The following is a 15167-nucleotide window of genomic DNA, read 5'->3' as shown; positions in this document are numbered from 1 at the left end:
AATCTAAGCCCTCCAGTCATCACCTCTTCTGAAAGGCATTGAGCCTCACCTTACATAAGCCTGATATCTGCAGTTGTATGTGCATGAGCTCAAAGGCAACGCTCTCCTGCCTTTGTTCCACTCCAGGTTTGGTCTAAATTGAAAGACTGTTAAACCCTTTGCTGTGTTCTCACTCACCTTTTTAATGCCACGCTGCCTATCATGGTAACAGCACCAATAATCCCCATCTGCTTGTGGTTGGGAACTGTGCTGGAGAGCCATTTCCTGATCACCATGTGCATGTCATCCTATAAAGAGAGACACAGACCACATCACCACAGAGGTACTTGTGTACATCACTCACAGTTCCATTGGCATCTTCACATCTCCAAAGGCTGCAGGGGATGGTTTACTGGGATTACAGTTTTGCAAAAGGAAGGTGCATTCTGACGTTTTCTTTACTGTGAAAATACTGGTCTCGTTTCTCTAATTACTTTGGGTTTAGAAGTACACAGAAAAGGCAGAGAGGAAGCTGGCTCCCAGGATAGCAATTTTTTTCGCTATCTACCCCTGAAGTCTCTGGTATCGCTGAAGACAGAGTCAAGCTGCCAACCTTGGATCTCCACAGTTACCAGGTCTCAGCTCAGAATAAATTCTAGAGCTTACACTCCTCCCCTTCTGTTCACAACTTCTGAGGGTGTCAGGCAGAACACTTCTCCCTGATGGCAAGAACTCCTGGGCTGCACAGTCACCTTGTGTGTTGCCAAGGCAGTTTTCACAAGTCACACATAAGAAAGATGTGGTGTGGGAGGTGGGGAAATCACTGAGGAAAGTAGTTCAGAAAGGAGCTAAACTGGCCACACAGCTGGAAATTCAGGCAAGAGCCCCAACTTAACAGAGTGGGAAGGCCTGAAATGATTACAGACATGCTGTTTTACATGCCACAGACCAATTGGGAAGAAAGAAAGAGCAGTTTTCCTTTATAGTCTCAAGCTGGTGTGTGCAAACATACCCACAAACTATGCAGGGACTTAAAAAAGACAAATAGCCCTTATTTCTAAGAGCTGAACTTTAGGAATGGGAAGATTTTAAACCCAGACATCTCCATTGTGAAATAAATGTCTTTGAGCCATTTCTTTATCTGATCACTGCTGTGCTCAAGGAGTCAGAAATCCATATCTGATACCATCATTGTGCTGCCATGGAGTCACACAAGGCATCCTGTTCAAAGTAAATATGAATTTAGACAAGCCATGTTTGATAGCTTCTCGTGTTTAAACTAGAGGTTCAAAAGGTGTGAAGTCTGCCACTTCACAGCAGAGTCCTCTGCTCTGGGTGGTTCAGTTTTTCTAACATGAGGGTCTCTGTTGTCTCTGGTGTGCAGACATTAAGCAGCTGAATCAAGATGAACATCTTGGGGGAGAAGCTGAACTCTGCTTTCTGAATGCCTTCTGATGGAGAAACAGAGCGTGGCAAAGAGGCTGCTGAATTTACATTTTTACAAGGCTCACTAGACAAAGCAACAGTCACCCTGATATAATGTTGGTGACAGTCCCACTTGGACTGGGATGTTAGATTTGAGAGTGCCATCCCTTCCACCAACATTTCTAACAAATCTACCTTTCTCAGATCTGCAAGTAAAGAGGATCTTTCTGGGAAAGATGCAAGGCACAGTCACTGTGATAAGTCACTGGAGAGTCTGGAGCTACAAGCTGGCTTGAAGCCACTTGGAGAGAAGAGAATTTTAAGCTGAAGGACATCCTGACATCAATCACTGTTCAGAGATGAGACCACTATTTAGTTAATGTAGCAAAAGAACCAATGCACAGCCTGACCAACTATCTGTTGTGTCTGCTTACCTGAACGTAGCTTCCTTCTTGCCTCTGGCTGAATGCCAGTGTGCTGAGAATGTAGAAGAGCTTCCGGATCTGGCACGGATTCAGTTTCTGTGTGGAGTCTAAAATGGTCTGTAGGAAAAGCCACAAATGAGCTCAGATGTATCAAGAATCCCTTTCCATATTCTCAAAAATGCATTAACTGGCAACCTCAGGGAAGGCAATTTACCTTTTTTGTAGGTGCACAAATTAAATTAATTCAAATTAAATATACATAAATGCCAAACTATTGCTCTGGCCTTAATGATGGCATTTTATCAGAGGCTGAATGGGAAGAACAGCTGGGCTACCATAAGCATTTTAGGAGTGCTCAGCACAATAGCACAGCTATTTATCTTCTATCACAGATCTGCTCACAGGATTCAAAGTATTTGACAAAATTAATGTTGCGAATTTTTTACTAACATCTCCATTAGAAGCCCTGTAGCAGTGAAGTTGTTAACAACCTAGAGGTTGAATTTTAAACTTTCTTTGTCCACCTCAATTTCCCTTGACAAAAAAATCACACAGTCCTGTCTTCCAGCTCACCCTTTGACATCTTGCACTTCTGACCACTGCATTTCTCCAGGCAGTTTTACAGGCACCAGTGGTTCCAACAGCTCTGTTTCAGAGCAGTGACCTATGCTGGCCTGAGGCACAGTGGTGTGAGGACCCCGAAATGCAGGATGCCCCAGAAGCACAGGTACCTTCAGGAAGGTGGCGTAGCGCATCAGCAGGGACGGGTGCAGCACCACCAGCTCCGTCAGCACATCCAGGGAAATGTCCAGCTCTGTCTCACTTCCACTGCACACGTGAGTCACCAGAGCAGTCACAACCTCCTAAGGAAAAGCCCCCAAAGGAATCAGAGTGAACAAAAATTTTGCTGTAATAACTAATACAGATACAACACCAGAAATAATGTTAATTATAAACATATTGTGCCCTAAAAAGTGCAAATACATCCAAAAACTTCTGCAGAGCTGTGTTCAATCTCCAAATTTCCTGATGTCAGCAAGTGTGAAGGAACTCAGAGCTGAAAGTCTAATCTGTGATGAGTTCAGAATAAGCAGCTTGATTCACTTGCTACCAGTGTTGCTGTGATTGTTCCCCACCTTCTTCTTGGCCTATTCCATGGCACAGACCTCTTCCCAAAGGCTTCCAACTGGCCCAAATCCCCTCCCCCTAAAGGATCACGCCATACACTCTAGAGAAAGTGCAAACACAAAGCAAACAGCTGCTATCCATCGCACTCTACCTGCTGGCAGTAAGAGTCAAAGGCTGCAAAAGCTTGTTTGTACATGCAGCTGCCAAAGGAGACGATGGCTGGGTGTGCAGAGTGCAGAAACACCTGGGCAAGTGCCAGGATCGAAGGGAAGAAGTCTTTGATGACCTGAAATACAGACATCGTGAAAGATCATTGCTGCTTGTTCACAATACACTTAATTCTCCAAAGAAAGCCTGGGCTACAGCCCATCCCAAAAGCTTTGTGCAGTTTAGAAGCATTCCCAGCTTTTCCAACTGCCCCCCTCACAGAAATGGGAAACGAGAGCAGGTAAGGCCCACCAGAACGTGCTTCTCCAATCTTCTCCACAGGAAGGAATGACAGATTGGTCAAGAAGCCAACCTGCAAAGCTGCAGAGCTCACAGCAGCATATCATTTATGGGGGACAAGTAAGTCCCAAGCAACACTGTGTCCTTTTTTCATTACCCTTTTCAGTAATGGTAATAATACATACACACGCCCAATATGTATATTTGGACCTATAAAACACTGCAGTTGAAAAATAATGCATATAAACATATGAACTTCTAAAAATACTGTGGGAGACAACAGCATGCTTGGAACACACAGTGAAGCTCCTGGGCTGGATCAGGTCTCTTAGGCTGAGAGATTTTGCACCAAAACAAAAAGTTCATCCAGGGCTGAGAAAAGGTTGTCTCTAAGAAACCACGTGACAGTTACAAGAGGACACTGATCTGGGCCAAAAATTATAAACCAGAAGTGTAAAAAAACTGGAAAGGTATAAATAATGCAGCACAGGGCTAAATCATCACCTGATAAGATCTCTGGGAGAGAAAACAGAGAGCCCCAAAGCAGAACCAGCACTGACCGTTGAGTGGTTTTGAAAGGCGTTTTGCATCAGCTGCTCGGGGATGCAGCCCAGGCGGATTTTGCTCCTCAATACCTTCTCAGTTTGCTTCCTGTTCTTGGTGTTTGTAGAATGGATGAGCAGCAAAACTATCAGATCCAGAACCTTTCAGAGGAAATAACCACCATTCATTATGCTGAAAAGATATTAAATAGTCCAGAGAACTGCAAGCCTTAAAGTCAAAACTGAGAAGAAAATCAAGACCTCAGAAAGTCCTGACAGACATAACTGCAGAAAAACCTTATCAGTCCAACAGGGGAGAACTAAAGCAGGATAACTCTGTCCCTTGGCTTTTAGAAGGGATGAACCAAGAGTTACAAAGAAAATGGATGGCTGTTATACTGGGAACAAGCCAAATACCAAAACAACCATCCATGAAACATCCCTGGCAGTTTCTGCTCTGATTAGAACAATCTCTTCATCTACAAACCCACAGAAAGCCCTTGAGAACACCAGCAGAAGAGGGTAATCCCAGAGAAGTATTACCTTATGGTCAGACACAGATGTGCTGTTCTCAATGGCCTGAGAGGAAAAAAAACACACAAGAAAGCTGTTATGCTACAGTACAACACTATATTCCAAAACCAAAGCAAAAAAGGTAGACACCAAAGTCTGTGACACACTGTTCACAGATTTCTCTGCTCTACAATGGGATACCTATCAAACCTAGCAAGCTGAATTTTGCTAGAGAATCCAGAAAGAATTCAAAAAAATGAGCCACCAATAGAGTTTGAACAAGGACATTCTCAAATAATACCAGGCTTGAGAAAGGAACTGAGGTACTGAGCAATGAAGGACTGAGGACAAGAAGCAGTGTCATGGTTTACACTGACATGCAATTTTAAATTACATTTAGACCAATACCAGCCAATATTGATTTCTAGCAGAACATTTTAAAGCACCTTAAGGTTTCACACAGCTCAGTCTCGATATATGGGCATACAGTTTTTCTCTCTTGCAGACAGAAAAAAAGAAATCTACTTTTTCCAAAACACTCTCCTAAACATGTAGAACCAGGTTTGCCCTGCACTTCCAGAGCCTGTACAGAGAAGCCCCACGGCCCTTTTACAAACACTGTGAAAATGGTAACTGAGGTAGAAAGCAGACTCCTGAGACATCACTGTTAATTTGGAACAGAATTAAAACTGTATCAGTAAAATGAAGGGCTAACATTTGTCTTTTATTATCACATTTTATTTCAGGGAAGGCTCAGGCTCAACTTAGGAGTCCAAATAAATAAGGAAGCAAGGAGTGAAGCATGTATCTTACCTTAATCCATGCTTCAGAGACATCTTTCTGAAATCTCACAGCTAACTTGATCACATCAAAAAGTAGCTTCACACAATTCTGGCTGGTGGTTACTTGGCTCATGGAAGAACTGCAAACGATCAGAAAGGAGACTCAGTCTCTGCAAATATTGTAGTAAAAGGAACAAGGCAGCACAGCAGTCACAGCAGCTACTTGAAGGAGCCATTCTCTAGAGAGAATGCTCTGGCAACAACAGCGAGTTTCACAAGAGAGTGAAAGCAGAGGTCACAGAATCAACTGGAAACATACTGGAGGGAACTTAGATTAACTGGCAGCAACGTTATTATAAAGGAAGTGTCTTATCCCCCTGCAGACATGGATGCAGGCAGCTCAAAGAGAACTCCATCCATGGCAAGGGAAGCTGGCTGGGCAAGGACTGACAAATGTTATAACAGTACCAAGCAGGAAGGAATAAAGGTGACACTCTTATTTATATACACAAGATAAATTAGGCTCATGTATGTAGCCAATTGTGCCAGAGAGACCAGACAAGGGAGAGCTGAAGTCCTCTTATCCCATCTTACCCTTGGAGAATCATGTAAAGCTATTCAAGTACCTGGCCTGGACTTGGCTTTTAATCTTTTTCTGGGAACTGTGGATCTGCAGGGGCAGGACACAGGATGACAGATCCAAGTTCTTACGAAGATCAGAAATCACCTGTACAATACAAATCCATGCACAAATCACTGTGACATATAAGGGAGGAACAGAAAAAGCTGAGGAAAATAAAACACCATTTCCCAGAATAACCCTGAAATTACAAATCAAAAAACTCAAGTATTTGTAAAGATTCATACATAATGACCTGTGTTGAATCTTTTCTTAAACTTAGAAAATGAGCAGGCAAAAATTTGCTCTTCACCCATGATGTTGCAGATGCATGCAGAAAAGCAGGAAAGGATTTTTCAGGAGTTACTCCATGAAATTCCCACCTATATCTTCTGTATGCTGCTGTGAACTACTTTTATGCTGTTTAGCAGCTGAGCAAGATATTAGACAGCCACAGGAATTCTGGGCATGCAGGTTTACCAACCTGACTGCTGTCGAATTGCAGAGCATCAGCACAGACTGGCTTGCATGTCACAGGCACACTGTTTTCATAGGGGTGTCCCTAAAAGGTTTGGTCAGATCACAGATCTCATCTGGCTTGGGCTGAGGCTTCCTCAATGTACGAAAAACCCTACATTCAGTAGTTCAGCTGGGCTGGCTTGGATTCTCGGCAATATTAAAATTTTACTTGAAGACATTAAAACACACAGCTCTGTGTGTGAAGCAACTTCTCTCTGTTAAAATACAGACTGGCCCTTTAGCATGAGAAAAATACTGTACCTCCACTGCATCTGCTGCCTTGACATTCTGGAGGATGAATTTTACCACGACAGGCAAATCTTCCAGTTTTACAGAAGGCACGATGGTCATGGCAGACTGTCGCACCTGAGGAGACAGCAACGCTTCATCAGCTGGGAGACCACGGCTCACAGAAATACAGTTATAGTTATGTTAGTGGGAAGGAATCTTTGGAGATTTATAGTCCAGCCTTCTGCTCAGAGAGGGAATATTGTCAGCACCAGATCAGACTCACCTTGGCTTTGCTGAGTCTTGAAGATACCCAAGGATGGAAGAGCCCCCCAAGCCCTGCCACCACCTCTCTGATAATTTCTGTCAGTGCTGCAGACCCTGACTCATATTTCCACATGCCCAACTTGAACCTCCCAGGCTGTCATTTGTGGTTGTTGTCCCTTATCACTTCACTTGGCACTCCTGAGAAGAGCTTGGCTCCATCATTTGTAACTGCCTTTCAAAAGGGAAAAGCATGGAGACAAGCACCCTGTTATGCAGCATCAGCCTTTTGGGACTATATAAAACACTATTTAATGCACTTAAATGAACCAATTTTATTTTATTCATAAGAAGCCCAACTCCACGAAGTGCAGCAATGCAGCATGTCCAAAAGGCACAAGGCACATCATCATCTCTTCTCCTTTATCAGCATTCTGCAGAGAAAACTTATTGAATTATTTAATCACCAATCTGCCTTTACTTAGAATATAACAGTCTAGTCTGGTCACTGCACTTCAAAATGATGAATTATTCACAACAAGCAGGTTTGAGACAGGCAGTCAAAATTTACTGCAGCAGGACAAGTGCTTTTGCATTTGCTAAAACAGCTGTGTTTGAAATTTCTAAATGCACACTGTAACAGCCAGAAAACTTCTCTCTGCTCTGCACTGAAGCCCTCATTACGTGTTACCTTCTGACCTCTTTCCAACCTGGGACTTTTGAAGGCCTACAGGAGTCAGGTTTAGCAAAATACTTTGAGTGACACCAAACAGTTGCAGCTCTGCAGCTCTCATGTTTCCAAGCAGGGCCTGGGGTCTGCTGAACTGCTCAGGAGAAGCTCTCACCTCAGCCAGCAGTCCTGCATCAAGATCCAGGCGAGAGAGGGCATCCAGGATGGGAACTGTCAGCCGCCTGCCCTGCTTCAGTAAGACGCTGATAACAGGGAAAAGAAAAAAAATGGTCCTCTTAACAAAGTCAAGAGGGGATCTTTTGTGTGTTGTACAATTCCAGTAGTTTTCATTTCACTGCAAAAAAAAAGAATCTCTGAAACTGGCAACAGCATATGTCACTGGCATTATGGAAAACTTGTTCCCTAAATTAATTACTCCTCATGCAGGGATGGCACCTGTGTTTAATTGCCTCAAGGACTTGCCCGAAATTCATCTAATCATTCTTGGCTGGCTTCTCAGTTTCTTTTAAACTTTTTCTAGCAAGAAGTTCTACTTGATCTGTGTAATAATAAGAATTAGAAACACTGAGACTACTAAAATTATTGTTTAAAACAAATACAGTATTAAAAAAGACAGATGTAAGGGCTATCTTAAGGCAGTGGTCCCTGGAAGGATAACTGTTGGTATTAGGTTCTCTTTGGACTATTAAATATGCTTGAGAAAAGTACATAAAATAGCCAGACAGTTTTGCTTCATGCACACATTTTCTGTGTTTGGGTGGGTTTTTTAATTAAAAAAGTGGGTTGGTTTTGGTTTTTTTTTTTTAATTAATAAAAACAGTGTTGGTCCTTAGTACAGCAGAGTTCAAGACAAATCAGAAGCTGTTATAGTAATATCAGAGTGACTGATCACAGACTGATCCAGCAAAAGTAGGGAGTACTTAACTGGATTCTACCTGTGCTGTATCCAGGTAGCCGAGAGTTTAACAATAGTTTAGATAAAAGCAGCTTTGCAGCATTCTCTAAATACAATGCCTTTTGCTGCATTGTCTATGGTCTCTTTAAGAGCATGACTGCACAAATGAGATGTCCCAAGCCGGTGCCAGGTGTCCCCAAATACATGTTAACAGGAACAGAACTGTTGTCCTAATACTTCAGTCAGTCCCAGAGCAACCTGCAATAATGAACCTTGTTCTTTTCTGCTGAGTGCAAGGGGAAAAAACAACCCAACCAAATCATCTGTACCTGAGCTCTCTGGCAACCTCACTTTGCTGGGAATCCTCCAGGATCTCAGGTAAGCTGGTGATGATATCATGCTGGATGGGTACTGGAGATACACTGATCATCTGCATTAACTTCCTGATGAGATCCTGCAGACCAGAGCAGGTGAAAAGCACAAATCTCACCGTGAGCAAGTGGTTCATCAGCACTACAACAACATGTAAGGTCACTCAGTCCCATGCCTGTCTGGATTTGTGCCTTAACTCATCGTCCCACTGGAGTCATGAAGTGCAGCACAGACTTTTGTGGAACAATGGTATTTTACAGGTAGGATATAATGATGTTGGGGAGCAAAGGAAACTGGGAAACACAACAGCAAGCTTCCCAGTGTTTAGTATAATTTCCTGGTTCACTTAATTCTGGGACTCTTGAGTAACAGCCCTCCAGTCCAAAGTAAACCTGACTGACTTTGGGAAAGAAGGAAAAGAATCACTCCCAAATGTTTGTGAGTATCCAGTGTCTTGTTAAAATTAAACAAGAGGAGACTGTAACTTCCTGCCAGCAACAGCTTTAAAACAGGATCACCTGTGTGAATATATATCCAGATAGAAACTGGTGTAAGACTTAAAACAAGGAAAGAAGAGAGATAGTAAAAGGGGTTGTTCAGAAGTCACCAAAGGCAATCATAACAAAAGAGAAAAAAAAAATAATCTCTGCTTCAGCATGTGAATGTAGAAACAACATCAGCTCTCACAGTACAATAACTGATCTAATCCCATGTGACAGGCATTCCAGAAGTTGTCTGGAGAAAGCACACACGTGATTGCACCACTGGTACCCACCTGGCTGTCAAGAAGCCTGTCGAGCCATTTGAACTGATTGACAATGAGCCGGGGGAAATTTGTTCCGAAGGTGCCCACGCTAAAACAGCAGAAAATGGCACAGATTAGTCAGAGCTACAGACTCAGAAGCTTTGCTGCTGGTCAGCAAGACCAACTAACCCCATTTTTAACTGGTCATTAATACACAGAAAAAACTTCACTCTTCTTACAGTTTGACGGGAGACAAGTGTAACAACACCCATTTTTAAGAATTCCCAAAGGGTTCACAGAGCAATTAATAACACTTTATCTAAGATCCTTTAGAATTCTTGGGTGAAAACAGTTCAGTCCTTGGGCTGTCTGTGTTAAACCTTCCTCAGATAAGATTTCAGTATGAGATAATTTCTTGGACTCAACCTCTGTGCAGCTTATCCTGCTTGATACTCAGCACTGGAGCAAATACTGCGTCAGGAACAGTCCCAACTTATTCCTGCCCCTTGACCTGCTCCACTAACTCCATAGGGAGCATCCTGGACAATGGGAGAAGAGTTTAAGTGTTCGAGTCTTGCCTGTGTTGTGCCCTAAGATCTGCTATGATGCCCTATGTTCATAAACCAAACAGAGACTTCTTCAATTTTCCTTGTTTGAACACAATCTGCATCTTTAAAAGGAGGTCTGTCTGCATCTCACAGCCTCCTAAAACTCTGCCAGGCAATTCTATCTTTTTCTTGAATAACAAGATACTCCATAGTCTCCCTGCTGAAATAATTCCCAAGCTTATGTCAGTAGCCACAAAAAGCACAATCAATCATGAGTTGTGCCTGTGTTTCAGCTTCTGGAAGTTTGCCTTCTGCTTTATGCACCCACAAATTTGGAGTTATGGTGCCTCACAGATAATTTTACACATGTATGAAGAAAAAAAACCACATAAGTGCAAACAATCATTCGGGTAAATTTGAAGTAACAGTTAAAGTCAAACAGGCTGGTGATTGTCCAAATAACATTTAATGTCAAGGCAGAGAGAGGCCAGCTTATACTCACATGTCAAAAAAGAACTCAGGGATCTTCTCCAACAACAGTGTTATGACAGCAGGCTAAAGGAAAGGGGAAAAGACAGTGTTAGGATGATTTACTGGTTGTGCTGTGGCACTGCCACCAAACTGACCTTTCACAAAAGACAAAACAGAGAATAAAATACTCCAAAAGACCAATAAAAGTATTTCCTGTATAAAGAAATCTCTTGCCTCGTGCCAGAAAGGAGGCAACCAGCCTGAAAAGTGAAAATCACCAATCTCAACAGTGGCACATCCTATCAGAATTTCCCATGGTTGACCTGAGCCATCATCTCTCATGCTGCCCCTGTTCACCTTTGAGAAGTCTGTCTGTGTTCCCTACACCATGCAACCAGATATTTGAAGACAACAAAATTCCCCTTAATCTTCTCTTAAGACTGAACAAACCCAGTTCCCATTGTCTCTGCTTGTATGCCATGTGCCTCAAACCTTGAGCATCTTTGTGTCCCTAAAGAAACTACAAACTGGGCACTATTCCAGACACAGCCTCACCTGCCTCACCAACAGTTTATTAATCCTTTATTTACATAAGCAAAAGGATCCCTACAATCAGCACCACTGTAAAGAGCAAACCAAGGTGCCTGTACCTGTAAGATCTTAATTCCAAGCAGCAGTTTAATGAGGCTTTCGCAATACGAGTGCACCAGGTTCCTGCAAGATGAAAGATTCCACCACAGTTGTAACAAAAACATGTTAGCAGAACAGGCTGGAACTCTATTCATGACTGTTTTTTTGAAAAACCACATACGACAACTTTTAAACCACAGTTTTAAAACTGCACTTCAGCTCCGAACCATCTCCCTCTCTACAAGACTAGCGTGAGCTGGAAGTGCAAAAGTCTGTGGTTAAGTTCTATCTCCTGGAAAAAGAAAAAAAACAACTCAAAAAGGAAATGACCTTCACCAGCCCTGCCATTTTTTTTCCCCTCCAGTATGTGGTTCTTGCCATAAAATGCCATGGAGGCCAATATGTGCCATGGGCAGAGAGTAAATTCTGTGGCTTGCCACTTCAAGCTCACTGCTATTGAACAGCAATGTACTGCCCCAGCCACTGCTTGTTGAGTATGAGCTGGAGCCATGGCCTTTCCCTCCCCTCTGCTCAGTGTTACAGGACATTTGACTGGAGCATTTAACAGGACATTCAACATTTCAGCTCTGACTACAGGGGAAGGCAAAATACATTTTCTCTACCTCGCCCCCTCAGTCCGTACAGGAGTGCATGGCAAGAGACAGTTCTTGAACTGGTTCCTGTCCTTGATGTGAGATTCCAAGCCACTGATAAACTGCTTCACAACCTGCAAAGCAGAGGGAAGTTAATCTCCATCCTGAAGAGATGCCCCCGTCAGCTGCTGTGCTTTAGGAGGCATTTTGCAAGCAGATACTGAATACAGGGAAGAGGTAAGGCAAGGAACTGAAGACAGACAAAAACTGTCATGGAAGGAATGATGGATAATAAATCAACTCTAGTCCAGACCATTTCCAAAAGGAAACACTGATTTTTCTGCAAAATAACTCCAAAGCATGTGTCTCACATTCTACCTTGATTTAAAAAGGCTTTGCCTTTCTTCCTATTCAGCTGAGACAGCAACATTTAATGTTATGAGACCTGCACCCAAAAAACATTTGCAGTCCAATTATTGGCCCCCAGACTTTCACACTGGACTTGCTGACTGGAGAGGAGCAGCACATCGTGGCAGTTCTAACGCTGGTGGCTCCCACCCAACACAAAACCAAACACAGCCTCCACCACAGAGTTAAGCAAGTTAAGATTTTCCTCCCCTAAGAGTCTTTATCTACTGAATAATATTGCCAATTAATTATTTTGACAGGGCATAGTGATGGAAATGCAGAGCTTTTCCTTGGAATCATGCGAAGGCAATCTTGGAGCATTGTCCTGGTTTTGGCTGGAACAGAGTTAATTTTCTTCCCAATGGCTGGCACAGTGCTTTGTTTTGGATTTAGGATGAGAACAACATTGATAACCCACTGATGGCCCGGGAGGGAGTGAGTGGCTGTGTGTTCAACTGTTAAAGTACAACCAGCACACACCCCAAAGGTGTATTAACAGAGGCACGGGCTGGTCATCTTTGTCTGACTATTCATATGTAACAGTGTGACAGCTGAGAAGAAACAGAACCAGCAGAAGGACAACAAGACCAAAAAGCTGGAACAGTGACCTTGAGGGAACAGGAAAATCTGGACCACAGAAACCCAAGATAAGCTACCATGCTGCCCACCTTTGTATGGGACCAGCAGGGTCAGGAAGCTGCATTTGCATCCTTTGCTGCTAAGCCAACATTTTTAAAGGAGGTTCCTGCCAAAAGTACTTACACCTGGGTAAGTAGGGTGCTTCTCCAGGGCCAGGCACAGCTTCTTCTGGAAAGCCATTTGATCAACAGCTATGGAGGAAGTTTAAAAAGAAAATAAAGAACTTGACACATTTTATCCACAGAACATCACAGCAACAGCCACACCAAGTACAAGCTCTCAAGCCCATCCACCAACACTTCTGCATTTGCTCTATTTGAGAAGTCCATTTAGCAAAGGCCTGAGTGGAATCACCACTTGTGCTTTCTCCAGTCAGGGCTGAGTAGCTGACAGCATTGAAAAGGCTTAGTACAAGAATTCCTGAAGGCCTTGTCTGAGCTGAAAGGCAACAACGACATGTTTGTTTTCCCGTTTTAGAGTTCCTGTCTCTGTAATTCAATACTGTAATCACAGATGAGGTCTAATTTTTTTCCATATACTTCCAGTAATCCTTCCGAAGTGTTAGACTTAGCATGTATATACACAAAAAACTGGGTTAGGTAATGCACTGAATTCAGCAGGAACAAGAGATGCATAACAAATAAGAGGCCAGAGGAAGGCTTGCTTGAATTTTGGAACAAGCTGGCTTAAGCATTTTTACTCTCCAAGTAAAACACATCTTTCCTTTTTAATAGGCATCTTTGCAGGTTTTCAGCTACAAGCAGAAAGAGCAAGTGTTAAACTCCTACCTATTTCATTCTGTCCCTCCCCAGCTTTCAGCACAATTCCTGATGTTCTAAGGAGCTCTTCAAAGATTGCTTCACCCTCCACTCCACAGTAGGTAGAGACATTTTCCTTATCAGAAATCCGTGACTTCTTTGTTTCTGTGAAAACAAGACATGCCACATCACATATATTAAAAAAAAAATCAACATTATCATTAACAATCAGCATTATCAAAATTGCAATTTTGGCCCTCTCCCTGCCTGGGAGTCGCTGTCTCTACTCCACCCCTGTAAGATTACACCCGAGCACCTACTTGCCAAGTCTGTCTTGCAGCTCTCTTCAGAAGCATCACCTTTTGACAATTTCCTTTTTGAAACCATGGTAACAAAACCTTTGTTGTTGCCTGTGAAAAGGCAGGAAAGAGGCAAGTGTTTAGTTTATGCTTCTTAAGCAAATCAGGAATGTATTAGTGAATAATGAAAGGGAATGTTCCAGAGATTGAAAGCGCTCAAAGACAGACTGCCTTGGTAACCAGTATCACACACGTTTTTCTGCTGTACAGGTTGAAATTTCAGAGCTTGTTATATTTAAACAGCTTAATACATCACTTTTTTTTTCTAAAATTCAGTTTCTCAGAAAACAGGGCTTGGCTTTCCATTCATACATCAAGCAAATTAAATGGCAAGTTAAAGTGAGCAACTATGAGGTCTCCAATTGTACAGACTGATCTAAACTCGTGATCCTCTCCCCATGCCCGGACAAAGCAACAAAGGATTCACAGGTGAGTGTTTATGAGCCCAACCTCGTTAACTGCCCCTGTTCATGTTCCTAACCCACTACCACGACAAATGAGTTCTGTCAGCACAATCCTCCATCCGACCTGCCCTCTTCTGGGGGGTGTCAGTGACTAAAAACAAAAAAATAAATCTTGACTCACCTTTAAAAGTTAAAGGTTGTTAAAAAGAGATGTTTGATCACCTCACACTAAATTTCAACTGTATGGTGGACACTAGTAAAATGAGTTACATAAAATATCAGTGTGGAACTGGAAAAACTCAAAACCAAAAACGCAGTAAGCATTTTGTGGCTGTTCTAAGAATATAAACACCTCAAAGGCAGGTGCCCAGGGGCTGGTGCCAGACTCTTTAGGGTGGTGCCCAGCAAGAGCACGAGGAGCCACGGCCATAAACGAAAACACAAGAAGTTTCACCTCCACGAGAGGAAGGACTTCTTTCCGTTCAGGGTGGCAAAGCACGCGAACAGGCTGCCCAGGGAGGGCATCGAGTCTCCCTCTCTGGGGACATTCCTCACCCACCCGGACGCGCTCCTGGGATACTCGTTCGAGGTGACCCTGCCTGGGCAGGGGGGTTGGACTGAGTGACACCCGGAGGTCTCTTCCAACCGCCACAATTCTGACTTTGCTCTGTCAGCCCCCAGAAGGGAAGCCTCTCTCCATCGCACCTGCTCCCAAACACTCGGCAGTGCCCGAGGCACCCATTTCACCTCAGCTCACCTTACCCGAGCCGAGCCCACCGCGCC

General features: G+C 43.2%; 1 protein-coding gene across 1 annotated transcript in view; it reads right to left on the bottom strand.

Annotated features, from left to right (window-relative positions):
* FANCD2 (FA complementation group D2) overlaps positions 1-15167 on the bottom strand; it is a 33124-nt gene that overhangs the window by 17842 nt on the left and 115 nt on the right. The window contains exons 2-19 of the mRNA XM_027886220.1: positions 13942-14031; positions 13652-13786; positions 12987-13054; positions 11847-11950; positions 11244-11307; positions 10625-10677; positions 9605-9683; positions 8787-8911; positions 7717-7804; positions 6641-6745; positions 5868-5968; positions 5273-5381; positions 4490-4525; positions 3965-4108; positions 3109-3243; positions 2561-2692; positions 1839-1946; positions 178-287 (exon numbers count right to left, since the gene is read on the bottom strand). Coding sequence (XP_027742021.1) covers positions 178-287; positions 1839-1946; positions 2561-2692; positions 3109-3243; positions 3965-4108; positions 4490-4525; positions 5273-5381; positions 5868-5968; positions 6641-6745; positions 7717-7804; positions 8787-8911; positions 9605-9683; positions 10625-10677; positions 11244-11307; positions 11847-11950; positions 12987-13054; positions 13652-13786; positions 13942-14008 — 1763 coding nt within the window. The 5' untranslated portion in view covers positions 14009-14031. The remainder of the gene's footprint in view (positions 1-177; positions 288-1838; positions 1947-2560; positions 2693-3108; positions 3244-3964; positions 4109-4489; positions 4526-5272; positions 5382-5867; positions 5969-6640; positions 6746-7716; positions 7805-8786; positions 8912-9604; positions 9684-10624; positions 10678-11243; positions 11308-11846; positions 11951-12986; positions 13055-13651; positions 13787-13941; positions 14032-15167) is intronic.

The sequence above is a fragment of the Empidonax traillii genome, unplaced genomic scaffold (genome assembly GCF_003031625.1).
Source record: "Empidonax traillii isolate 1590-97213 ecotype Southwest subspecies unplaced genomic scaffold, ASM303162v1 scaffold182:size1009393, whole genome shotgun sequence".
Taxonomy (NCBI): domain Eukaryota; kingdom Metazoa; phylum Chordata; class Aves; order Passeriformes; family Tyrannidae; genus Empidonax; species Empidonax traillii.
Note: the sequence above shows the minus strand (reverse complement) of the source record. Positions and strands in the feature narration are given on the sequence as shown.